The sequence below is a fragment of the Polypterus senegalus genome, chromosome 12 (genome assembly GCF_016835505.1).
Source record: "Polypterus senegalus isolate Bchr_013 chromosome 12, ASM1683550v1, whole genome shotgun sequence".
In the NCBI taxonomy this organism is placed as follows: domain Eukaryota; kingdom Metazoa; phylum Chordata; class Cladistia; order Polypteriformes; family Polypteridae; genus Polypterus; species Polypterus senegalus.
In genome coordinates, this window is record NC_053165.1 from 1123284 (window position 1) to 1142118 (window position 18835).

The 18835-nt window shown below is 39.3% G+C and overlaps 1 protein-coding gene across 1 annotated transcript in view; it reads right to left on the minus strand.

The window, feature by feature from the left end:
* The window catches only part of LOC120541743 (calmin-like), a 99507-nt gene that overhangs the window by 18600 nt on the left and 62072 nt on the right, over positions 1 to 18835 (minus strand). Inside the window, exons 2-6 of the mRNA XM_039773642.1 lie at positions 15764 to 15825; positions 10386 to 10481; positions 7436 to 7519; positions 6463 to 6555; positions 2912 to 3108 (exon numbers count right to left, since the gene is read on the minus strand). Of these exons, the coding sequence (XP_039629576.1) occupies positions 2912 to 3108; positions 6463 to 6555; positions 7436 to 7519; positions 10386 to 10481; positions 15764 to 15825 (532 nt within the window). The remainder of the gene's footprint in view (positions 1 to 2911; positions 3109 to 6462; positions 6556 to 7435; positions 7520 to 10385; positions 10482 to 15763; positions 15826 to 18835) is intronic.

An 18835-nucleotide genomic window follows, 5' to 3' on the forward strand; every position in this document is an offset into this window, starting at 1 on the left:
ACAGTCCTGATTTCAAGCACCAACCAGGTCACTGCCTGTGTGGAGACCACAATCTTCTCACGCCCTTTGTGTAATCTGTTGACTCTATAATAAATATCATAAAGATGCAGGTTGAGTCAACCTGTGACTCCCATTAAGATCCGTGTGAGTGGGCCTCCCGTCCAAATGACTGGTACCCCATCCAGGGTTAGCTCTTTCCTGACGCTACTGGGGTAGGTTCTAATCCCAGTGACCCTGAAATGGATTAGGTAGGTTTGGTGGTGGACATTTTGATTATAAATTGTTTGCTTAATTGTTTTCAATTTTAAATTGTTCTTTTATGTGGCAGTAAATGGCACATAACATTTTTTAGAACAATGTTTACAAGATTAGCCCATTTAGCCCAGCTAAGCTCTTCAATCCTATTAATCTAATTTCTCCAAAATAACGACGTTGGGTTTTGAAGGTCCCTAAAGTCGTACTTTCTGCTACAAAATTTGTTAATTTATTCCATTGTTTTCTGCGTAAAGAAAATAATTCCAACATTTGTGCAAGGTTTGCCTATAACAAGTCTCCAACAGGACTGCAGTGTTCCTGTTGAATTATTCTTATTCAGTGTTGGCTAAAGACATCAAATGTTATTTTTCTAAGATGTGAATGATTCAGAACACCACATTAATCTCAGTCACACATATTTACCACAGGTTCATTTCGTCAGATTCATAACACTGCCCACTGCTTGATGGAAAATCTTTCCATTTAATATTTTGATTGTTGCTCTGTTAGGATGCAGTTAAAAAAAGTAAAACATTTTTTAGTGGAAAATTAGTATGTGTTAAAGAAGAAAAAAATCTTTAAAGACTGAAAGAACCACTGAGTCTGAATGTAAAGGTTTCTGCCCCACGACACAACCATAACAACTGCCACCACCATTTATAGTATAATACCACATTATGCATTCGTTTTTCTGTAGAAACACCAAAGTTGAGAATATTTGATTTTTTTTGTTGGGCAAACAGTCCATATTATTATCAACATTACTTCCCCACTTAATAATAAAAGTAATCCTTATATATTAGAATGGATTATTTAATTTAATAATGTTTTTCTTTGAGTCAGATTCAACTGCATTTAACATTCCTAAGAGTTGTTGCAACATTATTGATGTCCAAAAGGCTTTATGTCAAGTAATTCTTTTTTAATAAATATTGTCACACATGTGCGTCTGTTGATCCCCCTCCAGGCTCTTCTGCGGTCTGTACTTCCACCCCAGGTCAAGAGGGGGCGCTGGCGACAACCTTGTCCTCATTTTCTTCATTCACAGTACAGTGGAAGCTCAGGTCATGACTGTAATTCATTCCAAAACTCTGGTTGCAACCCGCGACCCGAAGTAATTTCCCCCATAGGATTGTATGTAAATACAATTAATCTGTTCCGGGCTGAACGAGCTGTATGTAAATACTGTATATATTTTTTAAAGATTTTTAAGCACAAACATAGTTAATTATACCACAGAATGCACAGTGTGATGGTAAACTAAATGTAAAAACATTGAATAACACGGAGAAAACCTTGAACAGAGAAAACTAACCTTGCAGTCTCTTTAAAAACAAGCCCGGTGCATTCTTTAACTGTCTTCTCGCTCTCTCTCGCTCTCTCTCTCTCGCTCGCTCACTGCACAGGGAGAGACTGAGCATGTGCGGAAATCATCGGCGCGTACAAACCGAAAGGGAAACTGGCTTGTTCGTCACCCGAGTGTGTGGTCGTGAACAGATGCAAAAGTTTGGCAAACTTTTTGGTCGTAACCCGATATGTACGTGTTCCGAGACATTCGTGACCCGAGGTTCCACTGTACCTAGAAGGCGCCCAGTGGGGCAGCTGACTCCGCCCCTTCCGGTCTCCCCGCTACATATCCTTTGATTCCTGGAAGGAGGAGGCACTCATTATGAGAATGCACTGCAGGTTGAAGCTCCTTCCTGCTGTGACTTTATGACGCTTGAAAGCTAACAGAAACATCCCTCAACAGGATGCTGAATTTTGTTCGCTTACTCAGTGCCATCGACCGGGTTGGCCCCCCAATATTTTCTCTTGCATGAACCTGCAATTCTTCCAATAACCACAATATATAATTTGGCTTGTGCACTTTCTTTAATTTCTTAGGGCAGAGCTGCTACCAAACATCGGGATTTCTCTGTATTAAGCAACACACACTGAGGGATAAATGTTTTACATTAGTAATCTTTCACTTTAAGCTAAAGTGTTGACTCTTCAATGCAATGGTTGTACTTTGGAAATCAGCAGGATTAGCAAATTATTTGCCCGGGACAGAGTGACAGAGCAAAAGCAGCCTTTACTAACAGTTATATATTGATTAACCTGAGTGAAATAGGAATTATACACACTAATGCATATTAATACTGTCTCAGTTCAGGCTAAAACCTGCTTACGATAACTGTGCTGGGCTTCCTTTGAATCATCCAGAGCTTCAACTGATTATTTAACAAAGAGAACATCCCTGACAACACACATCTTTGAGGATTTGAGAGAAAAACTGAAGAACCCAAAGTGAAACCCACACGTACACAGTGAAAGGATACTAACTCCATAAAGACCACCATGCTGCCCTAAAATAAACTCGTTATTAAATAATGAAGTAGTATCCTGTAAGCGGATATCTCTCCCACTTAGTGCTGAGGTGGGGTCTGATAGCATGTCTCATAGATCCAACATAAATCACTTTGACTGAAACATGAAACTCCCGATCTTAAAAGAGACATTTGACTTTTAAAATAATCACAAGCAACCACAGATGCTTTTAAAGGATATTCTCTAGCTGCTCCTAAGCTAGGCCGGCTTCCTTGATGCCCTAACCAATCCAGTTACAGTGCTTTACCACTCAGGTAGAAAACTGATGAATATGGCCCATTCTTACTTTCTTGTTCGTTTCTGAACCCACTGCAGAAGAGTCTTAATGGCTTTTCTTTGATCCTTTATTGACACAGACAACCGTTTTTCTTCGGTGGGAGTGCTGGGGTAAGATGATTCTGAATCAGTGCTGTTTTGTAAAGATGAGAGGCTGGAGGAGGAGGAGGAAAATTTATTCTTGATATTGCCTGTGAGTTCTTTGATCTGAAAAAAAAAAGGAGTAAAAAAGAATTAAAAAATATATACATATATATATATATATATATATATATATATATATATATATATATATATATATATATATATATATATATATATATATATATATATATATATATATATATATACAGTGGTACCTCGGTATACGTCTGCTTTGGAATAAGTCCAACTTGGTATACGTCCTGTTTGGACACGAAAAATTTTGCTTGGTATACGACCTTTGTTTGGAATACGACTCGTGTGCTAACCTTGTTTACCTCTCTCGAGACAAAGCCACGACTGCCCACGAGCGTTAGTGCGCCAGTTGCTAGCATTCAGTGAACAACCCGCGCTATAACTCTCTGTGAACTTTCACGTGTGTGACATAGCGGGTCCACAGCTCCTGTCAAAGTCCAGCTTTAAAATAAATAATCACCGCGCTTGCAGCTTGGTGAGGGGGCGTGGGGGTTATGTGGCTGAAGGTTGTCACGGCGATTAGCGATGTGGGCGTTTCTCATCAAAGTGCACTTGTGAGGGACCGTCCGCATTTATGATTGTTCCTGGGGCTGCTTATCTTGATAAACAGAAGCGCGAGTCGGCTAGAAGGGGAGTAAAAAGAAAGAACGGACGGGAGGTTGAGTGAGTGAGAGAGAGAGAGAGAGAGAGAGAGAGAGAGAGAGAGAGAGAGAGAGAGAGAGAGAGAGAGTGAAGTAGCTGAAGTAGGCAGAGTTAACGTCAGCTGCAAGTAGGGTGACTCCCTTGTTGGGAAGCAGGGGGGCCGCCAGGTAAAAAGGCACCGGGCTTCTTCTTGCTTTTTTTTTTTTGTTTTTTTTTTTAAAAGAATGCTTCCTGCTGTATTTTAACTTTGTTGTTTTTAAGAAGACTTTTTTCTGTTATTTTTAACCTCCACGTTTCACTTCTGATTTTATGGATTATTTATTGGAAATTTGGAGACTGCACTTTAATTTGAACACCTTGTTTTGTTAATTGTTTTAATAAAAGCACTTTGCACTTTTTCACCATCCCCTTGCTTTGTTGTTACCGATGAGGTTAGCAGTGAGGCACATTACCGACGGTGTAGGGTTCAAGGGCTCCCCAGCAGGAGATGGGAGCATACAGCAAACCTGCATCGTCACAATGTGATTTTGTGTTTTTTTCATGTAAATTTGAATTGATTGTTGAAAAGTATGAAGGTGGCATGCGTATCCGGGACATGGCTGTTGCATACCGTTTGCCGGTTCTTAAGTCTCCAGTTATATTCCAGCTTTTACATTGCTTTCTCATAAAACAATGATGGACGTATTAAAAGGCAGAAGTCTACATGACCATCATCATCATCAAGCCCTTCCGTGAGAATCCTAAATCCAAAGAGGACTGTTTCATTTATCTTAGGTAGAATGCCCAGAGGGGACTGGGTGGTCTCATGGTCTGGAATCCCTACAGATTTTATTTTTTCTCCAGCCGTCTGGAGTTTTTTTTGTTTTTTCTGTCCCCCCTGGCCATTGAACCTTACTCTTATTCGATGTTAATTAATGTTGATTTATTTTGTTTTATAATTATGTCTTTCATTTTTCTATTCTTCATTATGTAAAGCACTTTGAGCTACTGTTTGTATGAAAATGTGCTATAGAAATAAATGTTGTTGTTGTTGTTGTAAAAAACTACATGACTGTTTCAGGTCTTTTTTTCCTTTTTCTTTCATACAATTAGTGTCACCTATTTTAAAATCCCACATATAATGTAAAAACATTAAAATGTTAAGCGAACATTTTAAACAATGTGTGGTGAAGTCTTTTTTCAGCGGACACATTTTCATGACTGTCCGTCGTGACCACAGATAAGAGGAGGTGACAGTCAGTTGACACCTGACTCTCTCAGTATCTTAAAAAGTCATCAGGATATTTTTAATAACCAGGGCCAGCTCTAGGCACCAGCTGATCCTCAAAGGTGACCACCACATCTCACGTTCATTAATTTCATATACCAACGGAGGGGTGTCAAACTCCAGGCCTGGAGGGCTGCAGTGGCTGCAGGTTTTCATTCTAACCCTTTTCCTAATCAGTGACCAGTTTTCACTGCTAATGAACTCCTTTTCCCTTCATTTTAGTAGCCCTGTTTTTAAGGCTTCAGTCCTCTGAATTGATTCGTTTCTTCATTAAATGAAAGCCAAACAGAAATGAGATATGAAGCGAGCCAAGAGGTGACCAAGTAAATTGGGTCTTTAAACTTCATCCAATTTCACTCCAGCCAGTTTCTTAATAAGAAGCCAATTCTTGCTGTTAATTAAACCCGTTATTTAATTCCACGGCCTGTTGCTGCTCTCATTACGCCACAGCAGACATTTTCAAAACTGTTGATTTTCTGTTTTTTCTAAGAGCACACTCACAATGTGTCGGTGAGCTGAGAGATCGACCTTACCGAGATGTTCGCCTTTCTTTACTTTCAAATATTGTGTGATGGGCACAAGTGAGCTGGTCATGTGGCGGCTCGTTTTGGGTCTCATTATTGTTTGGCTGCTAATTAGGGAAAAAGAAACAAGAAAGGGGCCTGAGTCACGTTAACTAAAATTAAGGCAAAAGAAGTTAATTAGCAGCAAGAACTGGTCACGAATTAAGAAGATGGTTAGAATGAAAACCTGCAGCCACTACTGCCCTCCAGGACTGGAATTTAACATCCCTGTACCAACGCAAGGGTGCCAATCTCCAAGGGACTGGAGCTCATTGGTTTCATATGTGATTGCAGGGGTGACAATCCTCCCGTTGCTCCTTTGTCGATTTCAGATCTAGAAGAGGGACCCCGTTTTAGATATCAACCAACTCTGCCAAGGGGCACAATATACCCTTAAGCCAACCCTGTTAGTAACTATTTGACTTTGCCGTATGTTCGGGACTGACAAATGTTTATATGAATTGATTCGTTTCTTTTGTCTTTTTCATATACAAAATCTTAATGACATAGAAAGTTATCAGCTGATTGGATACATTTGAAGCTTACTTCAGTTTGATAAAACAATAAAGGCTACAATTGTTAGAATGCTGAAATATCGTGGGGAATGTAACCAGATTAGAAGGGAAATTACTTGGTGACTTGTGAGGACAGCAAAATATCAATTAGAATTTGACCAACTTACCAAGCTCATGAACATGTGTGGTACAAACACCTCATCTCTTGCTTACAATCCAGATTAACTAAAAAATCCACACTGAAGTTTCATAACAAAGGGGGCACAAGAATTGTATGTGGCTTTCTGAAAGCCTATCCCAAAACACCAAGTAGTCTGCCCTACATCAGTGGGGTCAAAACATGCTGCTCATAGCAATAAAAAAATAGACAAAATAAATAGTCTGCACAAATAATTACCTGAAAGAAAAGAATTATGTTCCATACTAGTCCAAGCACAATGGAAGGATTTCCATCGGCAATATCAGCAGCATCAATACTAACCAGCTTCACCTACAGTACAAGTAGAAGAAAGGAATACAATAATGGGGTGAGCATTATTTAAGAAATAATTAACACTGGCTCTAAGAATATCTGTGTCACGTCTCACTTGCAGCATGGCAACACTAGGATTCTTTGCTATCAACAGAGCTGCCCTGCTGTTTTTGCTTCAGCACTACCTTAGGTAACCTTGACTATAGCAGATCTAGACATGGCATGGCCTCCTGCCCGGAGATATGCCATGTCTTTGTTTGGGTTATGGATTTAAGAAGTTGACAAAGCCTAAACACAAAGAAAGGATGAAGGATGTGTAAAAATGGTTAAAGAGCGGAGTGAAACCAAATTGTTTGTCATATTTAATTAGCTCCGTGTAAAATAAACCTGCAGCTGCTGTCCTACAGAAACTGCATCCACTCCTCTCCAGTCCAGACGCTGCTTACATTGGAGCCATGACAGAAGGATTGAGAGCTGGAATCAGAGACCAGTGGGGTCTTGGGAAGGCTTTAGGTGCTACGCCAAGCGTCTGCTCTATCAGCACTTATTCAACCCTCCATTCTCGAATTACACCAAGACACCCATAAAGGGGTCTACAGGCCCTGACTGATACCATCAAATCTGAGAAACACGCTGCCACAGACACAAAGGATTTTCAAAGGATACAACAGCAATTTGGATCATTCGGAACTGGAATTCATTTGAAAGTCCTTGTCACGTTGGGATAAACATAACATTATAGCAGATCATGAATGAAATTACAAAAATAAATAAATAAAATCAAAAGCACCCCACCCAGTTTGGACACTGACTTGCACCAGCTCACATCATGTATGTATGCCTATACTTATCATGACATTTACCATAAGTGTTAAAACTATAAGAAATTTGTACTTACATTTCTTTTCTCCAAGAAATTTAGGACTTTTGCTATATTGTTGAGCCGAAAGATCCGGTGCAGCGAGTGCTTGTACTCATGAAGCTGAAAGGCAGCAAAAATTCAATTTAGTTTGTTCTTGTAAAGCTCTCCTTACTGAGTACAGACTCAAAGTGTTTGCACAATTGCAACTTTCACATGAGAATAATAAAAGGACAAAACAAAACATTTACATACTGGGAAAAGTAAATATATCACGTGAAAAACAAGCCAAAAGCAAAATGAATCTCATTTATCCACATACACAAAACATGGCAAGTCAAAGTCCCATTGAGATACAGCCAATGCACGATAAAGGAGAGGAAATAAAAACTCTCAAGAAAATGAACCTCTGGGGAGTCACACTTGGTTAAAGGAGACAAAAATTACAGATCTGATGACTTCCTCCTCCTGACCATTATACACCATCATAAGTGAAATCAACTATAGAATAAAATTCAAGTCAAATGAGAAGGTCTGCTATTGTTAAACTGACCGTTAAATCTCAAGCCTCTCCATATCGTTTAAAAGTGACCCCATATCTACTAACAAATAAGCACAACTCAGAAAATTCATTTTCAAAACCTTGTTTTGTGAACCTTCTCATTTCAGTGAATTGTAGAAACAGCTAACTTGGCAGTATAAGAAATGAGACAGTCCCCAGGCATCATTGGGGCATCAATACATTTCTGGGCACTGACGCACACACAAACATGCAAGGCCAGTCTAACCTGTACGCCTTTAGGAAGGTGAAGACAACTGGAGTACCACTGAACAGGAGCACACAGGGAACATGTGTAAAGTAAAAATACTAATTTCCCAGATGAGGATTCAAACGTAGTCTTGAATTCTTCTGTGATGCAGAAGAATTAACTACAAAGCCACCTTGCTACCTTTAACTAAACCTGAGCCCAATTCAATTTTGACCGTATGAAAGCCAATTCTATCCCAATCACACCAGCCATGAGGCAAGGGTCAGTCCTGGAACTGGACCCAGCCCACTGTAAGGCACGTTCACGTACACACCTACATTTACTCGACCAATTGATGGGCACCCATCAACCCCACATGACCATTTTTAGAATGTGTGGAAGAGCCAGAACATCTCGAAGAAATACACATATGAGGAGATGATGATTAAAGAATCTCCTCAAAGGTAGTGTTCACCCTGAGATTTGAACCCAGAGCTCTGGAGCTGTGAGAGTACATTGCTGTGCAACAGTTTCTAAAAATGGGTGCGTTTTTAAAAGATGTTGGAGGAAACTGTAGTTTCAAAGTGAGATGGAGTATCAAAATGAAACTCAAAATCTATCTATCTATCTATCTATCTATCTATCTATCTATCTATCTATCTATCTATCTATCTATCTATCTGTTATTATATAGTGCCTTTCACTATCTATCTATCTATCTATCTATCTATATATCTATCTATCTGTTATTATATAGTGCCTTTCACTATCTATCTATCTATCTATCTGTTATTATATAGTGCCTTTCACATCTATCTATCTATCTATCTATCTATCTATCTATCTATCTATTATATAGTGCCTTTCACATCTATCTATCTATCTATCTATCTATCTATCTATCTATCTATCTATCTATCTATCTATCTGTTATTATATAGTGCCTTTCACATCTATCTATCTATCTATCTATCTATCTATCTATCTATCTATCTATCTATCTATCTATCTATCTGTTATTATATAGTGCCTTTCACATCTATCTATCTATCTATCTATCTATCTATCTATCTATCTATCTATCTATCTATCTATCTGTTATTATATAGTGCCTTTCACATCTATCTATCTATCTATCTATCTATCTATCTATCTATCTATCTATCTATCTATCTATCTATCTATTGTTATATAGTGCCTTTCACATCTATCTATCTATCTATCTATCTATCTATCTATCTATCTATCTATCTATCTATCTATCTATCTATCTATTATTATATAGTGCTTTTCACATCTATCTATTGGGCTTCTGTTAAAAGCCAAAATTCCCCTGTGGACTGATGAAATTCTCTCTGAAGCCAAATAAAAGGTACAGTTTTACCATTTTTGTGAAGATTATTTTACACTTACCAATTTCTAACAAAATGAAGTTTAACACTGACTGTATCAACTATATCAAAATATTGCAATATTAAATAATAAACTTTATAGACACAGGGATTTTGCACAGTACACTGTAATAGCAACATTTTTATGTAGAAAAAGTAAAATTAATAACCTCTGTCCTTGATTGCTTGCATGCATACAGTTTATGGAAAAGTTTATAAAAGGCCTTAAATTTCATGTGCGAACTTTTAAGGGCAGGCAGTTATTTTAAGATCAATTAAATCAGGAGATGAAAACACAATTGAAGGAACAGCTAAAATCAAAGTCTGGAGGAAGCTGGCATGGGTCAAACACAGCAAAGTAAAAAAGAAAACTCAATTGGCAAAAACTTTAAAAAATTAAAGTGCAAAACCAAAAGACACTTATGCTATCTAAAACTTGACTACACTAAATATCTTTTTGAAATGTTTTTGATCCATCAAAGGATGCTTGAAGACACTGGGCTCCTGTATTTTATTGAAAAACCACAACAGAGTGATGTGATGCATGACTTCGGGTCACACAAAGGCAACAGGCCATGTTGCCCAAACAATATTATGGCCTTTGGGACCCTAAAACACAATCCAAACAAGATGTTAAAAAAGTTTAACATTATTAAAATGAATACCTAATGCTAATATTTAAAGGAGAATACAAAACAATCCATAATTACAACACTGGCCTATTATACAATTTTCAGATGATTAGACAATCTTTGTTAAGAAATGTAACAATTACGATCTGTGCCCAAAGGACATCATCTGATTGGTGGATGATATCATCACATGATAACCAGTGTAAGTGGGACTCACCAGTTTACAGCCTGAAAGCTCTTCTACTAAAGCCATTAAGATCTTTCCATCTTGGATGTCAAGAAATAAATCCGTCACAGACAGAGGTGGATTGCACTAAAATAAATACAAAAACAGATAAATAGATATATACATACACCTAACCTCCTCCTCCTCCTCTGTAGAAGACATTCCAGCAATGGCCATATACTCGGCTAACACAATTACTACAAAAGTACCAGATTGCCTCTTCAGAGCAAATTGTATCAGATTCTAATCAGCAGCGGTTCAGTTAACATAACATTAAATTGTGTGACTTCTTGTTACAGGGCAAACCAGACTTGCCCATCACAGTTGCTTACCTCCATGCCAATAGAGATGACTGTTAATAAGTGGGCATCTCAAATTTAGTGACTGTGTGATGACTTTCTAGCACATTTGAGCTCACCTCTTGTTCAGACAGCCAGTAATGTGCTACCTTGTGGAGCTGCTGCTGTACAGAGAGTTACCAGGTACAGCAAGTTCAGCCACAATCTCTACCCCTTTTTTCTTTTTCAATTCTGTTGTGGAAATAAAAACCCAAGACATCACACAGATGAGCTTCACTTCTGTCTGTGAGGTCCTAAACATTACTTTATATGCATTATAATTCAAGATGAGCATTCACTGGTTGTCATCTTCCATACAAACAGAGCTAAAGACAACATCAAACCTGCTGTACAAGTCAGACTGTTTGGGCTTAGTTGAGGGTATGTAGGACTACATGAGCAGCTTCACAGAAGCGTCTTGCGTCTGCGTTTTACTCACTAAGATATGTAAATGTAGCCTGCGAAGGAAATTGTGGGAAAAATCATCTACTGTGAAATGGCTTTTAAGGGATTGCTAAATAAAAGTGATCTGTTTTCAGCTGAAACTTACCAGAAATTCTTCACTGTTATCGCAGTTTAAGCATTTATAGATATTTTTCATTATCATCATCATATTTTATGGGAAGCAATGAAGAACAACTTGTTGAAAACGATGGAAAAGGTTAGATTGGACTAAGTGGTTGCAGGTTCACAACTAGTATGGTGGTGGAATGCTGATGTAGCGAAGGCAATTGAAGAGGAGAGGAGATGCTTTAAGGAGAATGCAGAAGGCAACTAAGCAGTTGCAAAGCCAAGAGGTAAGAGTTTACAGGTGAGCTTCATAATGAAGTAGGAAAGCAGATTGTGCTCAGGAGGATAAAATGTGTGGCAAAAGAAAGCCAGGATACAGTAGATGTGAAGTTCTTGGGGAAAACATGCTGAAGGGAATGATGTGAGTGATAGAAAACCTACCTAGAAGAAACACTTTGAGAAAGTTCTGAATAAGGAGAATGAATAGATAATTATGTTTATTATGAAAAAACAAAAGGTCCCAGCTGTACGCCTATGAAAGAAGTCATGAAACAGCTAAAGAAGCTGAAAATAAGTAAAGCAGCAGGCACAACTAGAGTGGTGTCAAAAAATAGGAGGCAGCAAAACATCCTGGAGTTGAATATTTGGCAGGCCTGTGCAACATGATTGATACGTGTAATGGGAGGATTACTGAAGACTAGAAATGAAGTGTGCGTATTCCAGTATACAAGGGAAAGGAGATCCACTGGACTGCGCCTGAAAACAGATCATCACCCTTTTGGAGCAAGTAATGAAGGTTGTTGAGAGAGTGATGAGGAAGAATTGAGGATCAAGTGAAAGAAAAATGGAATAATAGATTCAATTTTTGTACAGGAAAAGTATTTGGTGAAGGGAAAAAGCTGCACAAGGTGTAGGTAGATATGGAGCAGGCATTGGACAGGACACCATAAGAGCTAGTCAAGTAGGAATTGATAAAGTTATGTGTCGATAAATGGTTACTTGTCTGCACTGATGTCAATGTACAGTATGAGGAAGCAGAAACGGCAGTCAGGACAGCTGATGGGTATATTCATAGGTCAGAGGTGAAAGTTAGCCTGCACCACAGATCCATTCTGGGAATGTTCCTTTTCATGATTGTGATTGAACAGGTGGCAAGAGAAGTGTGGGAATAAATGTTATGGATGTTCTTGAATGCTGATGGGAAAACCTGAAGCAGAATTGAATGAGAAGATACTGGAGCGGAAAGGGCAAAGCGGTGGAAGTGAAAGGCCTAAAGGTAAATGTGGGAAACACCAAGGTGATGGTTGGCGGTGAAGAGGAAGGACTTGTGCAGTGGTGATGATGGGGGAAACGCAATTTAAAAGATGAGTAGTTGGAAGTAGGTGCATAAAAGATTCAGTGATATAAAGGGTGGGAAGGGTGCAAGACTGGGCACCAACAAACATAACATACCGAACATACATTTGTGACGTACTAGAATACCTGGATATAAAAGTCATGGAGAGAAAGAACAAACTCCACAAAGAAATTAATGGGAGAGAGATTAAAATCCAGGAATTTTGAGTCATGCTTACCACCATACAAAGTATGAAGTATCACATGAAGCAATGTTTCTGTTCACCTATGTTACACTCTTTCAGGTCTAAATCAGAAATTCAGAAGTCAGAAATTGCATCACAGATGTGTTAACTGGTGACAAATTTATCAAGTTGGCCATCATTTACTGTATTTAAATCTTGATGTCCAAACTATACAAAATGAGTAACATATTATTTTTGGCACTAACACTAACTGAGAAACCCAGCCACACAGACAGACGAAACACAATCTCACTCAGTACAGACAGTGATTTCTACCCGAATATAACCATTGCTTCATTCTCTCTTATTTCCATTATGCATTCTTATTTTAGCTGCACATCCTCCTGAACTTCATCCCCAGGTTCGTTAGCCTTGTGTGAAATGTAAGATGAAAACTGACCCAACTAACGGAAGGTTATTCACCTTTAATTAAATCAGAGAGATCATCCCGCATGCTGCCAAAAAAAACAACAACACACAGCTGACCCATATCAGTGATCCCAGTAATCCCTTACAAGTCAAAAAACAAGCAACATGACTTCCTAGAAGTGCTTATTTGCTGTGGTCCAGCATGTCCATAATGACTTGATAAATGGTTACTAGTCCAGAGAGACTACTCAGTAGACTTTCCTCTTTTTGAGTGATTTCTTAAGGGGAAAAAAACAGTGGAGACAAGACAGTACAGTAAAAAGAATTACTGCCATTCCTCCATTTCCAAGCTTACTTAATCCACTCTAAGGTTTGTGTGACCTGAAGGTTGTCTGTCAGGCAGGAGCCAACTCTGTAAAGGGTGCAAGGCAACTGCAGGGCACAATCATGCAGATACAAGAATTGAGCGGAGTTGTATTAATAATAACCATTGCTGAGTCAATTTATTAAGTAAAGAGATGGCTGTAATATTACATGTTCATGGAGTGTATCGAACAGGGGAGAATGGGCAACTGACTGACTGGCATAGAAACCCACACTCAGCAAACTGGGTTATAATGGGATGTGTCTGTACACATAAGAAATATTGAAACATGTATATACAGGAAATGCAACACAGTGTTACACTGATGAACTGTAAGAAACAATAATATCTATCTATCTATCTATCTATCTATCTATCTATCTATCTATCTATCTATCTATCTATCTATCTATCTATCTATCTATCTATCTATCTATCTATCTATCTATCTATCTATCTATCTATCTATCTATCTATCTATCTATCTATCTATCTAATAGGAAATTGTCATCAAAAACTACAGGAAACAATACCAACTGTGGACACCAACACCACCTGTCTTGTAGTCCTTCAATGTCTTGTGTGGCCATCTCTTGCTGCGACTCCTCTGGGTTACGTCTCTTTATGTCTCTGGTATGTTGTGATGCAGTGCATTCCAAAGGAACTCAATGGAATTAAAGTTAGGAGAGGCCAAGACAGCACCGCAAACTATCATTCCTCACGACAATCGTGAGCACAGCGCACAATGTGGCCTTCCATTGTCCTGCTTTAGGAAAAGGTCATATAGGAAGTCTGTGAGCATCGGACAGGTCACCCTGCTACCTAGGCCAGCAGCCTGCAGCCTGTTCCTCATCGTCCTGGCAGTCTCACTGCTCTCAGTTTCAGCATCAGTATGAGTTAAAGCTCTGAAACCACCCCTCTGGTGGATCCATCTGATGTTCTGGTCCTGCTCTCGTGTGGTCATTCGAGGGAAACCAGATCTTGGATAGTCACCTGTCCTGCTGGTCTGTTCAGATCTTCCCAGCATTCAGGGCACAGTGCAGCGCTTTAATCCACACATAATGACAATTTTGTGACATGATGCGTCTGCCTTTAGCATGCCAGTGGCATTAGGAATTGCTTCTGGTGACATTTGAGGTATTAGGAAATGGAGCCTTGTATAGTTGTGACCCAAAACAGAGCTGCACATGCGTTACCTGGTAAGTAACACCCATACAATCAAATTGTGTTTCAGACTACAAATGCTATGAATGTAATTACTCAGATCTCCAGGCTGTCAAATAAATGAACCACACGCCGTGGCTCAGCGTAAAGGGGCTTTGTCTCTGCCACTGATGTCCGAGGTTCGATCTCCGCGAGGGGATGCAGTGGAGTGCGTATGCCCGATGAGTCCAAATAAGGGTGAAACACGTGTCGTGTACTCTTTACATTATTTGATAGTAAACTATGGAACATACATATATATATATATATAGTATATAGTAGTTGGTTTAGTTACACAGACATTTAGATATTTTAAGCAAACCTAACATACATGAATTTCAGAAAATCTTACAAACATAAAAAGAATATAAAAATATTTTATGATTTTAAAAAGGCAATATTTCTCAGGAGTGATTATGAGTAAAAACAAAAAAGGCCATTATGCAAATATAAAGAGTTTCAAAAAGAATGCAACTTGAAATACAGCCACTAGGTACTCCAAGTAAAACATTCATCTAAAAATACTTTTGCTGCCTTCTGGGCCGATGTGAAGCAATTATGCAAACCCTGGTCACCCCCTTAGGGGCTGAAGGCAGCAACATCAAGTCTGCCCTTTACTCCCATTTTAAATGCTATGCCATTATGCATTTTAAATAAAAATATGACTATGTATGGGCCAACTTCTAAAAATTGCCTTCTCCTTTAATGGTAATCTGTGTGGTGCATTACGACATATCAGTGGCGATCAGCAGTAAGATGAACATGGAGTTCGTTTAGCAAAAGACAAACATAAGGTCAGGAGTGCAGGCGGCAGCAACTCCATGAGTAAAATGCATTTGAGAACTACTACCATTATTACAAATATGTTCATAAAATACCAAATGTGGCCATATAGACCATGGTAAAGATTAATGCATGAAAGCAAATCAGAATTTATATCAAACCAATGATCCTGTGCAGACTAAACACGAGCCATGAGGAAACATCTATGAATATTTTGCTTACTCGTTCCAGATATAAGTTCATCCACCTTGTAAAAGTTCTCTTCTGTACAATTTCTCTTTCCACTGCAAAGGAATAAAAACAAGATAAACATTAGAAGGAATCCAATCTAAATAAATGAAAAAGTCAGCTGACTTGTGACTTATCAAGAATGGCTTTAGTTTGTTTAAACATTAGACAGACAAACATGCTGTTAAGTGCTTGTGACCAAAAGCACACTTTGATCACTTAGTGCATTTAGTTTACGAAGTTCTTTGAAAACAAGTCATAAAGGATTGGTACAACAGTAAGTCAACCATAACACCTTGTGGTGCAGTAGCAAACGTGTGGCACTGTAAACCACAAAGAGTGCAGCTCAATTTCCATTTCCCACTCTCTGTGTTACTTACATGATCAGGACAAAGTGGTTAACCCAATACTCATTAATAATAGCAAAAATAATCAGGTACTTATTAACAAAAAGAAGTTACAATAAAATCATTCTTTGTTTAATAATAAACTGCACTGCTCAAAGACTCATGGGATGATATTGCATCTGCCTTTGTGCTAAAACTTTAAAGTTTGTTTTTCTCCTTTTAGAATTTGAAACCCTTAATGCAATTCAAGAGTACACATATTTGTGACTGCGCAATGTAAAATGAAATCAGTTGCTAACCAGCCTGTGGACAGAAGAGGCATTGCTTTCTGACATAGTCTTTGCCTTGTTTTGCATGAGCACCAAGGTCGGGTTTCAATAAGCATCACTAGGATATCATTGGACAAGAATCTGCTCAGACCAAGGCCACGTGAACCATGGTGGCCATAATCATTATCTGCACATGGGTTCTGAACACAGGCCGCATCCCAGCATATGTGGACGGATATGAACTGAACCCACCAGCCAGTAGAAGTTACACTTTCCGACAAAGATGTCAGTCCTTCAAGTCCAAACCATCCTTTTCCAGTACAGCCTCTCAGTGTGCCATAGCTAATCCCAGTAGTAATGGATGCAAATAAGAAAACAAGTTGGCAGTCAATCACAGCAAACACATATGAGCTCAGTCACACTAAAGCAACATAAAATTTGTTTACAGTGCTTGGCTTTCTTACGCGGGAGGAAAGTAGAATACCTGTAGAAAATTCACCTGGACAAAAGGGGAGCTCCACATAGGAAATGGAACTCGGGTGCAAAAGCAATGAGGCAGCAAGGCTGCCCACTTTATCACTAGGTATCAGTACTTATAGCACTTTACATTTAACACTTTGGTGGACTGGGATGCTGACTTGTTTCCATCTATTCAATTAACATGTAACATAAACAGAGTTGTGTAGATTTCCATTTTATTGTTAATACAAGGAAACATTTGGACTTCTGGTTCATCTGCTTCTTTATCACAGCGTTCTCCTGAAAAGTGCTCTTTAAATTCCCGCCATGCACTCTTTAATATGGCGGCTGTCTGCAAAGGTGGTGGGCCATGGTGGGAAAGATCTCCTTAATGGCTCCATATTCATGCTGACCTCTCACTTTGATATGTGTGGCAGTGTCTTCATCATCACTGAAATGGCTCCTGCTTTTGGACTGATGCTAAGGTGAGCTTGCAGATCTTGTTGTTTCCTATGGTATAATGTTGTGGATGACTTTGCTTTGCAAATGTTGTGTATGGCTCTGCGGTGGGCTGGCGCCCTGCCCAGGGTTTGTTTCCTGCCTTGTGCCTTGTGTTGGCTGGGACTGGCTCCAGCAGACCCCCATGACCCTGTAGTTAGGATATAGCGGGTTGGATAATGGATGGAGTGTATGGCTTCCAGTTGTGATATAAATTAACCAGTCTGCTGTAAAGACCTGAGCAGATGTCAGTTGGAGCTGGCAGCTGTTGTAATTTGTTGTGCCCGCACTGTATATCCCACAGTTCTATGTGCAAACCTGGATATCTTCATGGAGGCTGCCAGTTGTCAGACTGCATGAGTACCAGCAGTTTGAGCACACAGAAGGTCGAGACTGTCATTCTTCTTCCTATCATTTAATTGGCCACTACAATTTGCTTCATGCTCAACAGATGTTGCTGCTCTTCTTTTTCACTCTGCCATTTCACCTCAGTTTGAAAGAAACAAAGCCCAATAACGTTGTGGGGGTTACATATGGGCACAATTTGTCGATTAAGACCCAGGCCAAGGTTCTAGCCCCAGTAAATCACAAGGAATTGCATGACAAACAGACACAAACCTTAGCATTTTATATAAGTAGATTAGTGCAATTATTGATGTAGAACAACTTACTGGATGTAAGCATTTTCCACCTTATAATAAGAAATCCTTCATTTGTTCATTTTCCTTCACTTATCCAATACCAGGTCACAGAGCAACAGTCTTAGCAGTGATGCATCCCTTTCCCCAGACACACTTGCTAACTCATACTGTGGGATCCCAAGGCATTTCTAGGCCATCTGGGAGATAGAATTTTCCCAGCGAGCCCTGGGTCTTTCCCAGGATCTCCTTCCAGCTGGTCGTGCCCGTAAAACCTCCATAGGGAGGCGTCTGGAAGGCATTCATATCAGATGCCTGAATCACCTCAATTGGCTCCTTTCGATCAGTGGTTCTACTCGGAGCCTCTGCTACATGTTTGTGCTTCTTATCCTATCTCTAAGGCAGTGCCCAGCCTACCACCGTAGTAAACTCACTTCGACCGCTGGTACCCATGATCTCATTCTTTCAGTCATTACCTAAAGCTCATGGTTATATCTGAGAGTAGGGACGTAGATTGACTGGTAAATCGAGATCTTCGCCTTCTGACTCAGCTCCTTCTTCACCAATATGGATCGGTATAGCGACCATATAACTGCACTTGCCGCCTCTATCTGTCTGTCAATCTTACTAATAAGAATTCATTTTATGTAATATAGAGTCCTGGCCTGAACTTAGTCTTTTTGGAATCCACATATTTTCTCCACGTCAATGTAGGAGTTTTCTCCCACTAACACGGTTTTCCTTTCCACATCCCACTGGCAAAAGTGTCATCATACCATCAGTTCACAGTGTGTGTGAGTGAACATGAGTGTGTCCTGTGATGGACTGGCATTCAATCTAAGATTGGAGACTAAC